Here is a 12,164-nt window from a genome sequence, read left to right on the forward strand (position 1 = left end):
TTCCGAAAGCGGGCATTATCTACAAAAGTCTGTTTCGTATCTGGGACAAGCCAATTGATGACTAGTTCTGCTCTTCTGTTCGCAACGTCCCGGTCTCTAGTATCCAACCAGAACAAGCCGAGGTCGGAGACTTCTGATGTTGGGTAATCGCAATATTTGGCATAGTCCCTCATTTGTACTACCTGAACCAACCAGCCTTGGTATTCTTTCTTGCTGAACAAATCCTCAAACAGGGTTGAGATTTCTTCTTGTCGATTCCCAGCCTTTTCGGGATTTGCACGCGTTAGATGCGATGGCAGGAATTTCTCAGCATAAGATCTGATGAACCTTTGTCTCACGACTCTGGAGAAATCGGGCTTGTGTCTGTCTCGGAGAGCGTGGAGAAGGACGTATAGGAAGTTAGCCTCGGTTTGATCGACATTGACATGGATGGGCCCAGACTCCTGAGATGTCCTGAAGAATTCGTAAAAGGAGCTATGTCTAAGTATCACAAAGTCTTCTTCAAAGTCGCGTTCGTCCTTGCTAGCCCGGATCAGAAAAAGGGATGAGTATAAGTTACGAATATCATCCTCAAGATTCAAGACCTCCTCTTTCAACATGATCTCTAAAATGTTATGGAGCTGCTGCACCGTCAGTGGCTTTTGCGCCAAAGCCATGAAGGAGAGCACGATATTGAGCTGGTCAATCTGAGTTGTGACTGTTTCCCCGGCTGATTTCTCGCCACCATCCGCTTCATCCAATACCGACAACTCCTTACTGAGCCGCTGCAGTTCTTGACTCAGCATTGCGCTGATTCCACGCGGCATGGTCCTGACCACCTTTCGGATCTGCTCCTTGGTCCGGCAGCGCAGGACAGATTTGATGACGAGATTAGCCCATTCCCAGAGGCCTTCGGCTTCCTGGCTGATCTCCTTGACGATGTCCTCTTGGAAGTCCGGACAGCCTCGAAACAATTTAGACTTTTTTAATTTCTGATAGACGTAGTCGTGAAGATCGTCCTTGTTCTCGTCGTTCCCAATTTCAATATCCGGAATCCAGCCGAGGGAGTGCTCCTCGAGCAGGCCGCGCACCGAGTCCCTACTCAGAATTATAATCCGCAAGGGTGGTCTTTTGTCCGTATCATCTTCTTCTAACAAAGCCTTCCCCATTAGGCTGCAAAAGACTTCTTGTTCCTCCGGTTCAGCTTCAACAAGGCCATCAATGACAAAACACGTGGCGTGTGAAGGAACCTGGGTGAAGTACTTAAGCAAGAGCTTCCTCCACACGGCATAGGTATTTCCTGGGTCTTCCTTCAGGCAGAACTCCTCCACATGCGTTGCGAAGCTCGATCGCTGTGTGGCAACTTGCCATGCCAGGGTGCGCAGACCTTTATTGAGAGAGCGTAGGTCGACATCGTTGTTCCTGCAGAAGAAAAAGGCGACCACGGGAGCAGCGGTGTCAGAGAGCTCTCCGTTCGAAAGCTGGGTGATGATTTTTGACGCGATATGGGACTTACCCACCCCAGGACCCCCATGAAGCCAAAGGAGAGGCGCTGTTCCTTCCCACCAAGTCCGAAGCGTGTTGTCTATGCAGCTCCCCGACCCCGGTATGCGATTCTCGTTGATGGAATAGAAAACCTGGCTCGACGCAGACACAGGATCCAGGGCTTCCTTCACCCTCTCTAGTTCCTCCCGGTCCTTCCTGCGGTCGTCTCTCTCAAGCAACTTCTCCGTGTTTCTTAGTGCCTGATGAGTTATTTTGAGCCCGTGAGCCGACACCATCATATGCTCCTGACTCGTCAACTCCTCCAGCTCACCCAGCAGAGAATTAACCGATGTATCCTCGATAAGTATATTCTTCGCCCACTTCGAAAGCCTCGCCCGCAGCGACCCCGGATTCACCACCTTCTGCGACGCCGCACAAACCCTTAAAAAATTCACCAACACCTTCACAATGATCGTCTTCATCCCCTCACTAAGCGGAACCCCCTTGTACGAATCCAGCCGCAGCGCAAAATGGCCGAGTTTACGAAACAACTCCGTGATCATATCAAAGGCCTCACTGACTTTCCGTGCGCCGCGCACAAGAATTAACATGGCCCCCATGATGGAGGACGCCGGGGGGAACGCCGCAGAAGCAACGCCCGCGATGAGATCGCCCCAGTTCTCGAATGGTGCTAGAACAGTCTGCATTGCGTGCAAAAGGGGTCGTCTCTTCATTCGAAAGTCTTCGAAATTGTCCTTCTCCGATTCCAGCTGGCGAGAGAGGTCTTCAGGACCGCGGAGCGCGGGGAGCTCAACGTCAGTTAACGGAATCCCGGTCTCCGCGGCATAGTCGTCGCAGGCAGCATGCCAGAGTGAAGAGAGTTTGTCGTCAGAAGATTTATCTGTAAACACAGCCATGGTGATGAGCGAGCCTCGCAGTCTTTGGGAAGGGGAAAAAAGTGCGTTTTTGTCCTTGTCGTGGGATGCCCCGCTGCTACCCCTCAGTTTTGCTTCAGCTTTGCGCTGCTCAGCCTCGCGAAGCTCTTCCATTTCGGGAATAGCTGGCGCATCGTCTGTGCATCTGCATACAAGGGTCTCATGGTTGCCTTTAATTAAAGGGTGTTTTTATAATATCCAATACGGAAATAGAAAGAGACAAGCTCAGCCAAGAATCTGTAGCCGGGGATGAACGATTCGAGCAACGCCTCGGCTGGCAGCATATTGGATGTCAGGCTAGGTGAGCTCATTTTGGATGGTCAAAGGATAAACATCAGAGGCGGCAGGGCGCAGAGAACTCAACCTCCGTGGACATACAGTGTCCTGCGTAGCCTGGGCTGTTTTCTGCTCGGCGTATTCAAAAGTTCGCTGTTGGGCGCCATTGCTAGCATATCAGGTGTACATGCTCTCGAGATGCTCTGGCCTGCTGAATTCCTTCAAGGAATTTCTCGTTCGACTTTTGCCGCATTTTCCAGGTGATTATAGCTCATCCGTTCGCCATCGACCGTAGCCAGTGCATGTGCAATGGAAGTTAGGTTCCTGATCTGGTCCATGCCGTTAGTAGACGTATTTATCTGCGTTAAACGGTACATTACCTCTCGTCCTTTTGAATCAAGGGACTCTATGCGCCGGAGGTCATCGCCTTTGATAATGCTAGGCCCCCCAGGGGTATGGGTTCTGGAGAGGAAATGGGCCCAGATCTCTCGGCGACTTTCGGTAGCCAGGTCCTCATGTTTGATTTTAAGATGGATGCGGCTCAGAATCGCGTCATCAAACTCAATGGCCCGGTTCGAAATAAGGAAAAGAATGCCCGCATAGTATTCCGGTTTCCGAAGAAAAACGGTCAGAAGGCGGTTATGCGCATCAAGATAGGAGGTACGCTGTTCCATGAATGCTCTGCCTCATCCAAGAGGAGGACTGCATTGAAGTGCTTTGCGACTTTGAATATTGTATTGAGCTGGCGCTCCAGCACATGGAAGTCCCCATGATCGATGACTAGTTCACTAGCAGATATCTGGACTTCTTTAGTAGCTAGTAAACTTCGAAACTGAGCGCCTAATACTACTGCTTACTTCCCTTATTAATGAAGAGTCAGATGAAGGCATTTGGATTAAGATTGTTGCTCTTCTTGTCGAGTCCACTCCTCCATTCTTGACCAAGCGCCATTTCTCCATACCACAAGTAGCTTTGTGAATTCCTCCGAACAGCAAAATCACATAGACGCCGTGCTAATAGAAGAACTTGGGTGAATCTATGTCAGTGTGCAGGGCTTCTATGATGCATACTTCGGGGGCATCGAAGGGCTGGAAGAAGCAGGATCGACTATATCTTGAAGGTGCCAGGAGACAAAATAACCCCTTGTCAATGAAACTGGATGCCGAGATTGGCCTCAGAGTACCAGGGGGAGGGAAGTCTTAGATTGGCTTTCTAGTTGGGTCCACAATCTTCGGGACATAGCCGCTGAAGAAGAATTTACCGAAACATCTCAGCGTACGGTTTTGGCACAGCCTCATCGACCATTGGCAGGGTCTGCCGCTGACTGCAAGCTGGATATCGGCATCGTTTGCGATTCGCACGTGACAGGTCCAAAATCTCATTAGTTGCAGATTCTGGTTCCAAGGGGTGCTGAAGAGTAACCCAAAAACATGGCGAGATCTGGGACGCTATGCAAGAGAGGTTCTCACTACCCAAGACACTCAGCGATTTGCCCTGGGCTTTACTCTGTGTGGGTTAATTACGCGACTGTGGGAGTTTGATCGCGCGGGAGCCGTCACGTCGTCTCCCTTCAATATCCATGAGGATGGGCTCCGGTTTGTCTCAGCCATGCTGGGATTTCTTCTGATGAATGATACATAGTTAGGATATGACCCCACCATCATGTGCACATCGGATTGGAGGAAATCCATCAACATTACACGCAACGGACAGCCGGAGCGTCTTATGTTCGACGGACCCGTCAAGCGGGTCCCATATGTTGCTGGCAGAGCCACAACCTGCTGGAAAGCCCACCATGAAGGGGACAAGACTAATGCGCGGCTTGTCATCAAAGACTTGGAGCAGTATCTAAAGCGAGGTGAGGAAGGTAAACTTCTCACTGAGGCGACAGAGAAAGATGTGGTAAACACTGTAAGGTATTACTATCATAAAATGGTGCAAGTAGGTGGAAAAGTCGATGATATCTGTAACAACGTTCGCAAAGGACTCGTCCAATGTTTCGCTGCGCTCTAGAGCTTCTTGGAAAGGTGCCAATCCGGCTCTAGTCACCTGGGCCCACAATTCTACTTCCAGCCCGTGTAGAAACGTTGATTCTTTATGCCAGGCGTTCAACCCAGACATTCAAAAATACTCCTACTAATGTGCGCTAGGAAAGCCTTGAACGAACCAGGAATCATAGGTGGAAAGAAGATGGACACCTTAATACAGCTCCTGCGACTGACTGGAATTTCGTAGATCCATACAATGCCTAGCCGATCTATTGCAGGATGGGGTATATAAGTCATAAGACTAAGTGCCTTGGTGTCTTCGAGCAGACTTATGACTGGCATTGAGAAAGTCTAGAGAGAGTCCCTTCTGCGAAAAGATCGTCTCGGAACGATGCGCGCCTTTCTGACAACAGCACTATAGAGCCAGTTACAGGCTGCTCAGAAGCACTGCTAAATGGCAGCTTACCACAGGAGCGCGCTCCACTCTCCACTTGCGAATATGGAAGAGAGCAGTTCCAGAAAGGTATAGTTTAGATCATCTATATATCAGGCGGATGTTACTAATGTTACGTGTGTCTCGTCCAAGTGTCTCCCGGGTGATATACTGAAGAAAGCCCTGATGGGTGGTTACAGCTGATTATCCGGATGGTTGACCTTGGCAAAGAGGCTGAATATATGACCAGCCTTGAACGCCGACAACGTATTTACTACTACCCGGGGAAGCTTCATGGTGGAATGCAGGCATTTTACTTGGACAACCTTTTCGCTGATAGCTGCCGCCGGGGAGCCTTAAGTGTTGAAATAAATTCTGGTTTGAGTAGAGGGACAATGCCTTTTCCCGCAGGAGATTACTGTCCGATGCAACATAGAAACATCTCCTGCACTTTCTGCTTTCTGTACGTACAGTAAGAGGTGGACCGAAAACCAACCTAGGCTTTACTTTGTATATACAGTACAGCTTCCTTGTATCCACCAGTAATGCTGTAACAATCAACTTTCCTCTAAACCAAGCTGTCTGTTGTGGTTTGGCTATGCCCTGACATTTCCTAGTTATAATAACCTAGCCAAGCACTCTTGGATAATACTCTAAGTAGTACCTTTTCTTTGCAATCTATCTTGTAGTCTGTAATATGACCCTATATAGTGATACTTATCCTAACCTACACTGCGAGTACTGTCTAATTTGTGGATATGCTAATTTGGATATGTTGCGCATGTTTCCCCAGCCTATCCAGAAGAAAAGAATATTACAACATAGCCCCCACCCCAACCTCACCTCCCCACAATCCCTTCTCAATCCCAGCGATCAGCGAATTCCTCAACCTCTGCAGGTGGCCTAAACATGGAACTTTCCTTTTCCGGGGTCTATGGAAAGGACTGAGGACCACCAGGAATATGACCACGTTGGCATGATCCTAGTGTGGATTGTATGGTAGAAAGGTTTCTGCATCCAGAAGCTATTGGCGACCCAAGGACACTTTCATCATCCATCTTTAGTTTGGTGCGGAAGAGAAAGAGGGCGGTCTCATTCTAGTAAGGCTGGCGAGCTCGTCTTACATTTTCCTATTTGATAAACTAAAGTACTAACCGCGTACATCTTTGGATATAAGCAAGAGCTGGGATTGATGCTGTGAGTTTAGCATGTACAATTCAGTCACTTTCTCTCAAACTCTAGACAATGTCACGATTTCTACCGAAAGAACTATATGTCATTATCCATCCTTTCTCCCCAACCTAACTCAGTCGCGACTGTTTGTGGCCCGACCTAAGGACCTGCGCGATTGCCATTGCCACATAGTCAATGTTCTTCCTATTCAACCCACAGATACTCGCCCGGCCCGAGGGCAGGAGATAAATGTGGAACTCCCTCTTCAGGCAATCAACCTGGTCTTAATCTATGCTAAGATAGCTAAACATACCAATCTAACTCTTGATAAATGACCAATCCCCCCGGGCCCTGTTCTCTTCTAGTTTCTTTCAGAGCTCGCGCCGCATAGTCTTTATCCTCAAGCTCATAGTCTCCAAGTCCCGCTCCCATTGTGCCCGCAGTGTTGCATCCGCTAGGACCGTCTCCACTAGACTGGCCCCGAAGCGCGACGGATTGGAATACTTGGCGCGGGCAAGGGCGACTAGTTTCGAGCGGGCGCCCTGCGCTGAGAGATGCTAGGGTACGACAAGATGAAGAGCGCCCACGCGCTCGCCGTACAGCCCAAAGTTTTTGGAGAAGGACTGGGCTACGCACAGACCAGGGTGCTCCAGCGGGCCATTCAGAATCAGCTGCTCGACAAAATAGCGCACTGACCACGCATCGCCGTCAATGTCGCCGGTGGCAAAGCCCTGGTAGGCAATATCAAAAACCACAAACAGCTTCTTCCGCTTCACGACATCCATCATTCGCGCCCACTGTGCCTGCGAGAGGTCCACCCCTGTCGGGTTATGCGCGCACGCCTGCAAAATCACCACGTCGCGGGCCTCAGCGGTGTTCTCCAGCACAGCGAGCATGCCTGCCAGATCAACGGCTCGCGTCTGTGGTGCATAGTATGGATAATCGTGAACCTGCACCTCAGCCATCGCCCAGATGGTTCTGTGGTTGATCCATGTTGGCGACGGAATAAAGACCCGGGCCGGGCGCAGATGCTGGGATAGGAACTGGGCGGCCATGTGGTTGGCGCCTGTCCCCGAGACTGTCTGTATGGAGGCGATACTTTGGTATTTGAGTCTCGCGGTAATTTTGGATCCGAAGGTGAGTAATTGAGCCTGTTCTATTAAGACCGGGGAGCCTGCTATGCCCAGGTATTCATGAGTTTGATCTTGGTGGATATGAGCTTTGGCCTGTATTTCAGTGGCTTAGTTAAGCTTAAGAAGAGACTAGAGCTGCTCGAACCTCTTTCACACTTAGAAGCACCCATGGTCGTCCGTCTTCGTCGCGGTATGCCCCCGGGATTAGGGAGACTTTGTTTGGGTGCGAATCTGCATCATATTCAGCCATCAACCCGAAGGCCTTATCTGCAGGAGCAACCGGCAGGTTCAAGTATTGTTCGCCCATTGTTTAAGGCGTTTGGAGTTGTCGGTAAAGAGGAGAGTTGTTGGTAAACAGAAAACCAAAAGGTTGAAATGATGTCCATGATCAACTTATCAGCACGATTTTTATAAAGGGCCACGACAGGGTTCCAAATGGGTTCCAGTAAATTATCACCGGTTTTGAGCTTGTGAGGAGTCGGCACACGCACCTTTTTTCCCGTGACCCTAACCGGCATTCTGAGCTTTCCCGAGGCCCCCCTCGCTGAATGGTTTCTGTTGAAATCAATAGTACTAGTTCAATTCGCCAACTACTAGTAATTTATATGGCCAATTGAAAACCAATGAAGGTCTGATTCTTCTAAACGAATGACTATCTAGCTACTATTTATGCCTTCCACTAGAGGCAGGGGTTCGGCTTATTAATGAACGAATATATGCCGAATATTGGGCGAATACCGCCGAATATTATCGCCAAGGGACGGCTCGGTGGAATCAAATCACTTCCAAATCGGGCAAGCGGTCATATAATTCAATATTACCTAATATGGCCGCGCCTTGCGGACCTGGCTTGGGAGACACTCCGTTCGCCCAGTTAAATGCAGGAAGGGTGCGATGCAATTAGTGGGACAATGCTCATAGTGAGGATTGACGAAATAAGGGATACAGAGAAAATGCCCACTTTATTGCTGACTGAAAGCTAGTTTTATTCCAATGTCCAAATAAAATAGACCAATCCATAAAATGTGCACAAAGAGCGTCCATTGATATAGATCTAACCATCATTATGAGTGGATGGTTCAACAGGATTCTCAACCCCTCCATCAGCAGTCCACCATGCAGCAGGTTGGAGAGTATATTGATAAGTAGTATTGATTCCAACTGTGATCCATGCAAGTATACCATCACTAACTTCGTCTCCAAGATAGAGGTAATTAGCGACTGGGTCAGTGGTGGCGGCTTCATCAATTAATGTATTATCATCAGCATTCGGCAAGATTGCATTTTGGTTGAGGGTATATGGGTAGACGGTATCAGCTTCATAGATGAGGTCCTGGTCAAAGAAAATTTGACCAACATGACTGATGTCACTGTATGTAAGAGTATTGTTTGGAAGTAATGTAGCATTTTGGTGAACTACAAAGTGGGTATGTGTGGCTCGTGGAGCGTAGTGACCTGGGAAAAGGAGTTCAACTTGGACCACACCGTTGCCATCAGTTGGTTGAATGGCACGCAAGAAGGTATTGTTAAGGTTGGGCAAGTCGTTCGGGTTGCCATTGCCATTGCCCACGGTACCGCTGTATACTCCCTGGACATGTTCTTTCAGAATTATTCGGAAAAACGCAGCAGTATGTGGTTGAGATGCGCTTACTGTTTGATTGGCTTCCCAAAACTCAACATACTGGTTGGGTACAGGCTCACATGTCTCAATATCAATGAATTGGACATCCATCAACATGGTGATCCCGATTAAGTCTTCAACGCCGCTGTAGCGGACTAGCTCTCCCTCAACATCTGAACACCTGAGTTAGCGTTATTCTTCTTTTTAAGACCAACTCTAGAGTACGTGAACTCACAGTAAGGACCTTCAGCAAGAGGAACTTCTGGCATGAGAATACATGAAGACGAGTCTGTAAAGAAGGAATCCGGATCCGTCACAGAGGTAGCATTAGGATAACCTAAAGTGCGGTTATGGTCCGTTGCAAGTACACTGGTAATCTCGTTTCGCCTTGCTGATAACTGAGGCGTGGGTATTAGATTAGCATTTCTATCTTAGTCACATTGATAGATGATGTAAAGGTCTTACCATCTGAAACGATACCACGAGCTTTACGTGCTTCCTCAAAGAAAGAACGGCGACGATCTACCGATCTCTTAGTATGACCTCGAGCTTCCAGATGTGCAGCACAGCGCTTCTGTAAGTGTGGAGTGCTAGCAAGGAATGCGCGACGCTCGGCAGCCTCCTTTATAGGGTCTTCTCCTGGGTGAGTTGCAGCCAAACCGATCAAAAGGGCCAAAGATGCCCATATTAGTAGCAGTAGAGTGCGCATCGTGCGTGTTTGTAGATAAAAAATGAAGTCTCTGACAACAGTAACAAAATATATGGGGTTTAGAATCCTGAATTCAAGTTTGTGGATGAGAGGAAAGCAGAATCAGCGCATTGGAAGGTGGTCAGGATCCCTTTATGTACCTACTCATCAGGATCAGCGCTAGGAGATTTGAAGGGAGATACAATAAATTACACATTCCACTTTGAATTATCGAATATTCAAATACTTCACAAATTACCACACTATCAATTGGGCCTCGTTTTGGTCGAGCGGTATATCTTCGGGTTCTTGGTAACAATGTATCAAATAGCCAATATCATGTCGAACGAGCCAAAGCTTCTCAAAGCAAGAATGAATACATGCGTAAGCACTTACGCGGTGTGGCATACTTATGTAGTTCTTTGATATCAGTCAAGGTTACGCGTAATCGAGAACACTATAGTAATGTGATAGTGAAACAGTAGAAACATTTCAACTTGGCCGTGAGAGGGGATCTTCACAGTAGGCTTGCGCGGCATGCATAACTAGTGTGTCTTGTCCTTTCCTTAAGCTGCAGTATTGTTGGTGGGCTGATTGGGATTTCCGTGATAGTTACTGTCGACATATAGGTCGAGACCTAAATTGGCAGTGGCAATGGTTCTCAGACTCAGATGAGACGGTTCGTCTTCTCTACGGATTTATTAGCTGGTGGTGCGAGATTCAGCGCGGTAAGAACGGGCGATATTGCCTGAGTATCAGATACAAAAGTTTGCTAGAGTCATTTTGGATGCGGTGGCATCTCGTCCTGAAGCAGGAGACAGCGACGGGGTTGAGTAAGGAGACAAAGGTGAAGGTGTAAGATGTGAGCAGATGGGATCTCTCCGCTCTGATCAAAGATGGGAGGACTGATCTTTGGCTACAGACATTACCATTGTGGCCGAGCAGAAAGGGCTTGGAGCTTACGCAGCGACCGAAGAAGATTACATATATTGAAGGTGTCGCTGAGTTGCACGGGCTCTTTGAACTACCACTAAGAAATGATGTTTCAGGGCAGCCAAGAGTGAGTACTTGCCCGAAAATCCATACCAAGGAGGCGACCATGCAGTGCATTTAAGATAGTCTGGGAAATATGGGTTTTTGGTATAGGAGGGATACAGGTAACCCTGTCAGAATTGATGGACGAATAAACATAGTTCCGTGCAGAATTGATTCAGAATAACGCTTCAGATAAAACTGCTGCTGCTCGCCCAAAGGGGCTTTCGATATTCTGCCAAATATAAGCATTCTCTATATAGGAGATAAATCAAGCTATTTAGAAGGTCCAGCCGGACGCAGAGGCCAGGCCGACAGTCTGAGACATGGCAATTCAGATTTGCTAACGCGGATGATGGGCATAGGAGGAGCACCCTAAATTTTCCGCTATTACAATTAGGGATTGGGTTGCATTAGCTAGAATCTGCTTCATTGTAGCACGCTAGATGCCAAAGGAAGGCTTGGAATGGCCAACTTGTCTATTAAGCTCACTAACCTATGGGTTTGCGGGTTAGGTCAGCCAGTCTAGCCATAAGTTAGGTGGGCCTGACATAGGAGAAAATGAAACCTAAAAACTATTGAAATTTTTAATATTGCCTAGGCATACTGCCCACCTAGATAGGCTAGTGACTGCCTATCTAGGCCTAGTGGCGGGTTTTATGATTAAACTTAAACCAAATTAGAATGGATCAGGTTTGGTTCTGATTTCTAAAATTTAGACTCGAAACCGCAATGGTTCGGTCCTAAGACTCCCAACCTAGGTTGGAGTTGGACTGGCCCGAGAACCGAACTCAGACCAAATGCAACTCTATGTGGAGCCCCTCAAGACAAGAAGACTGGTAAAGCCATTTAGATAAAGCCATGGAATAAACTTCTATAGGAGAAGATTTAACAATGGATTCGACACCTTATTGGCCATAATCCATATCCAGGAGATTATCAAGCTACGAGGAGGGAATGAATACTAAGAGGGGCGAGATTGGCCTAAGCATAACCAGTTAGGAAGACAGGTAACAGGTTAAGGGACAGCTATCTAGACATAAAGATCCAAACTAGGAAGATATTTGAATATCTTCATATCACTATGATAGACAGATGCATTTGGATATTTTTCCTCCTGGACCTGTTACCATACAAATTACTAAGGGGCTGCGTCAGCAGGATAAAGCCAAGCTTACTAGTGTGGGTCAACACTTTTGGTGCATGCTGCTGGGGTTTTGGTACGTTACGAAGGCGGGCCCCATTTTGCGGGATTGTGGGAGACTGTTGTGGACTTGGTGGGTAGTAATATGGAGGGAGAACAACCATCAAAAAGAACATTGAGGTATATTTAGTTGTCTGCTGTATTAAAGCGCTTTGGGTCTATGACATAATGGTTGGAAATCTGCAGTTCACGGAAATATTTCCAATCTTGCTGAATA

At 47.8% G+C, this 12,164-nt stretch overlaps 4 protein-coding genes across 4 annotated transcripts; 1 reads left to right on the top strand and 3 right to left on the bottom strand.

The window, feature by feature from the left end:
• Positions 1-61: 61 nt before the first annotated feature.
• NFIA_032230 (uncharacterized protein) lies at positions 62-2,513 on the bottom strand (the record flags this gene model as incomplete). The annotated part of the gene is made up of 2 exons (XM_001265555.1): positions 62-133; positions 183-2,513. 2 exons carry the CDS (start codon positions 2,511-2,513, stop codon positions 62-64), a joined length of 2,403 nt encoding a protein of 800 aa, XP_001265556.1.
• Positions 2,514-4,337: 1,824 nt separating this feature from the next.
• NFIA_032240 (uncharacterized protein) lies at positions 4,338-4,757 on the top strand (the record flags this gene model as incomplete). Its single annotated transcript, XM_001265556.1, has 2 exons — positions 4,338-4,591; positions 4,721-4,757. The coding sequence occupies 2 exons, from the start codon at positions 4,338-4,340 to the stop codon at positions 4,755-4,757; spliced, it is 291 nt and encodes a 96-aa protein (XP_001265557.1).
• A 2,069-nt stretch (positions 4,758-6,826) lies between these two features.
• Positions 6,827-7,709, bottom strand: NFIA_032250 (aspartate aminotransferase; the record flags this gene model as incomplete). Its single annotated transcript, XM_001265557.1, has 2 exons — positions 6,827-7,495; positions 7,548-7,709. The coding sequence occupies 2 exons, from the start codon at positions 7,707-7,709 to the stop codon at positions 6,827-6,829; spliced, it is 831 nt and encodes a 276-aa protein (XP_001265558.1).
• A 747-nt stretch (positions 7,710-8,456) lies between these two features.
• Positions 8,457-9,732, bottom strand: NFIA_032260 (intradiol ring-cleavage dioxygenase; the record flags this gene model as incomplete). The annotated part of the gene is made up of 4 exons (XM_001265558.1): positions 8,457-8,990; positions 9,054-9,196; positions 9,259-9,414; positions 9,489-9,732. The coding sequence occupies 4 exons, from the start codon at positions 9,730-9,732 to the stop codon at positions 8,457-8,459; spliced, it is 1,077 nt and encodes a 358-aa protein (XP_001265559.1).
• Between the last annotated feature and the right edge of the window lie 2,432 nt (positions 9,733-12,164).

The sequence above is a fragment of the Aspergillus fischeri genome, genomic scaffold (genome assembly GCF_000149645.3).
Source record: "Aspergillus fischeri NRRL 181 1099437636247 genomic scaffold, whole genome shotgun sequence".
NCBI classification, from domain to species: domain Eukaryota; kingdom Fungi; phylum Ascomycota; class Eurotiomycetes; order Eurotiales; family Aspergillaceae; genus Aspergillus; species Aspergillus fischeri.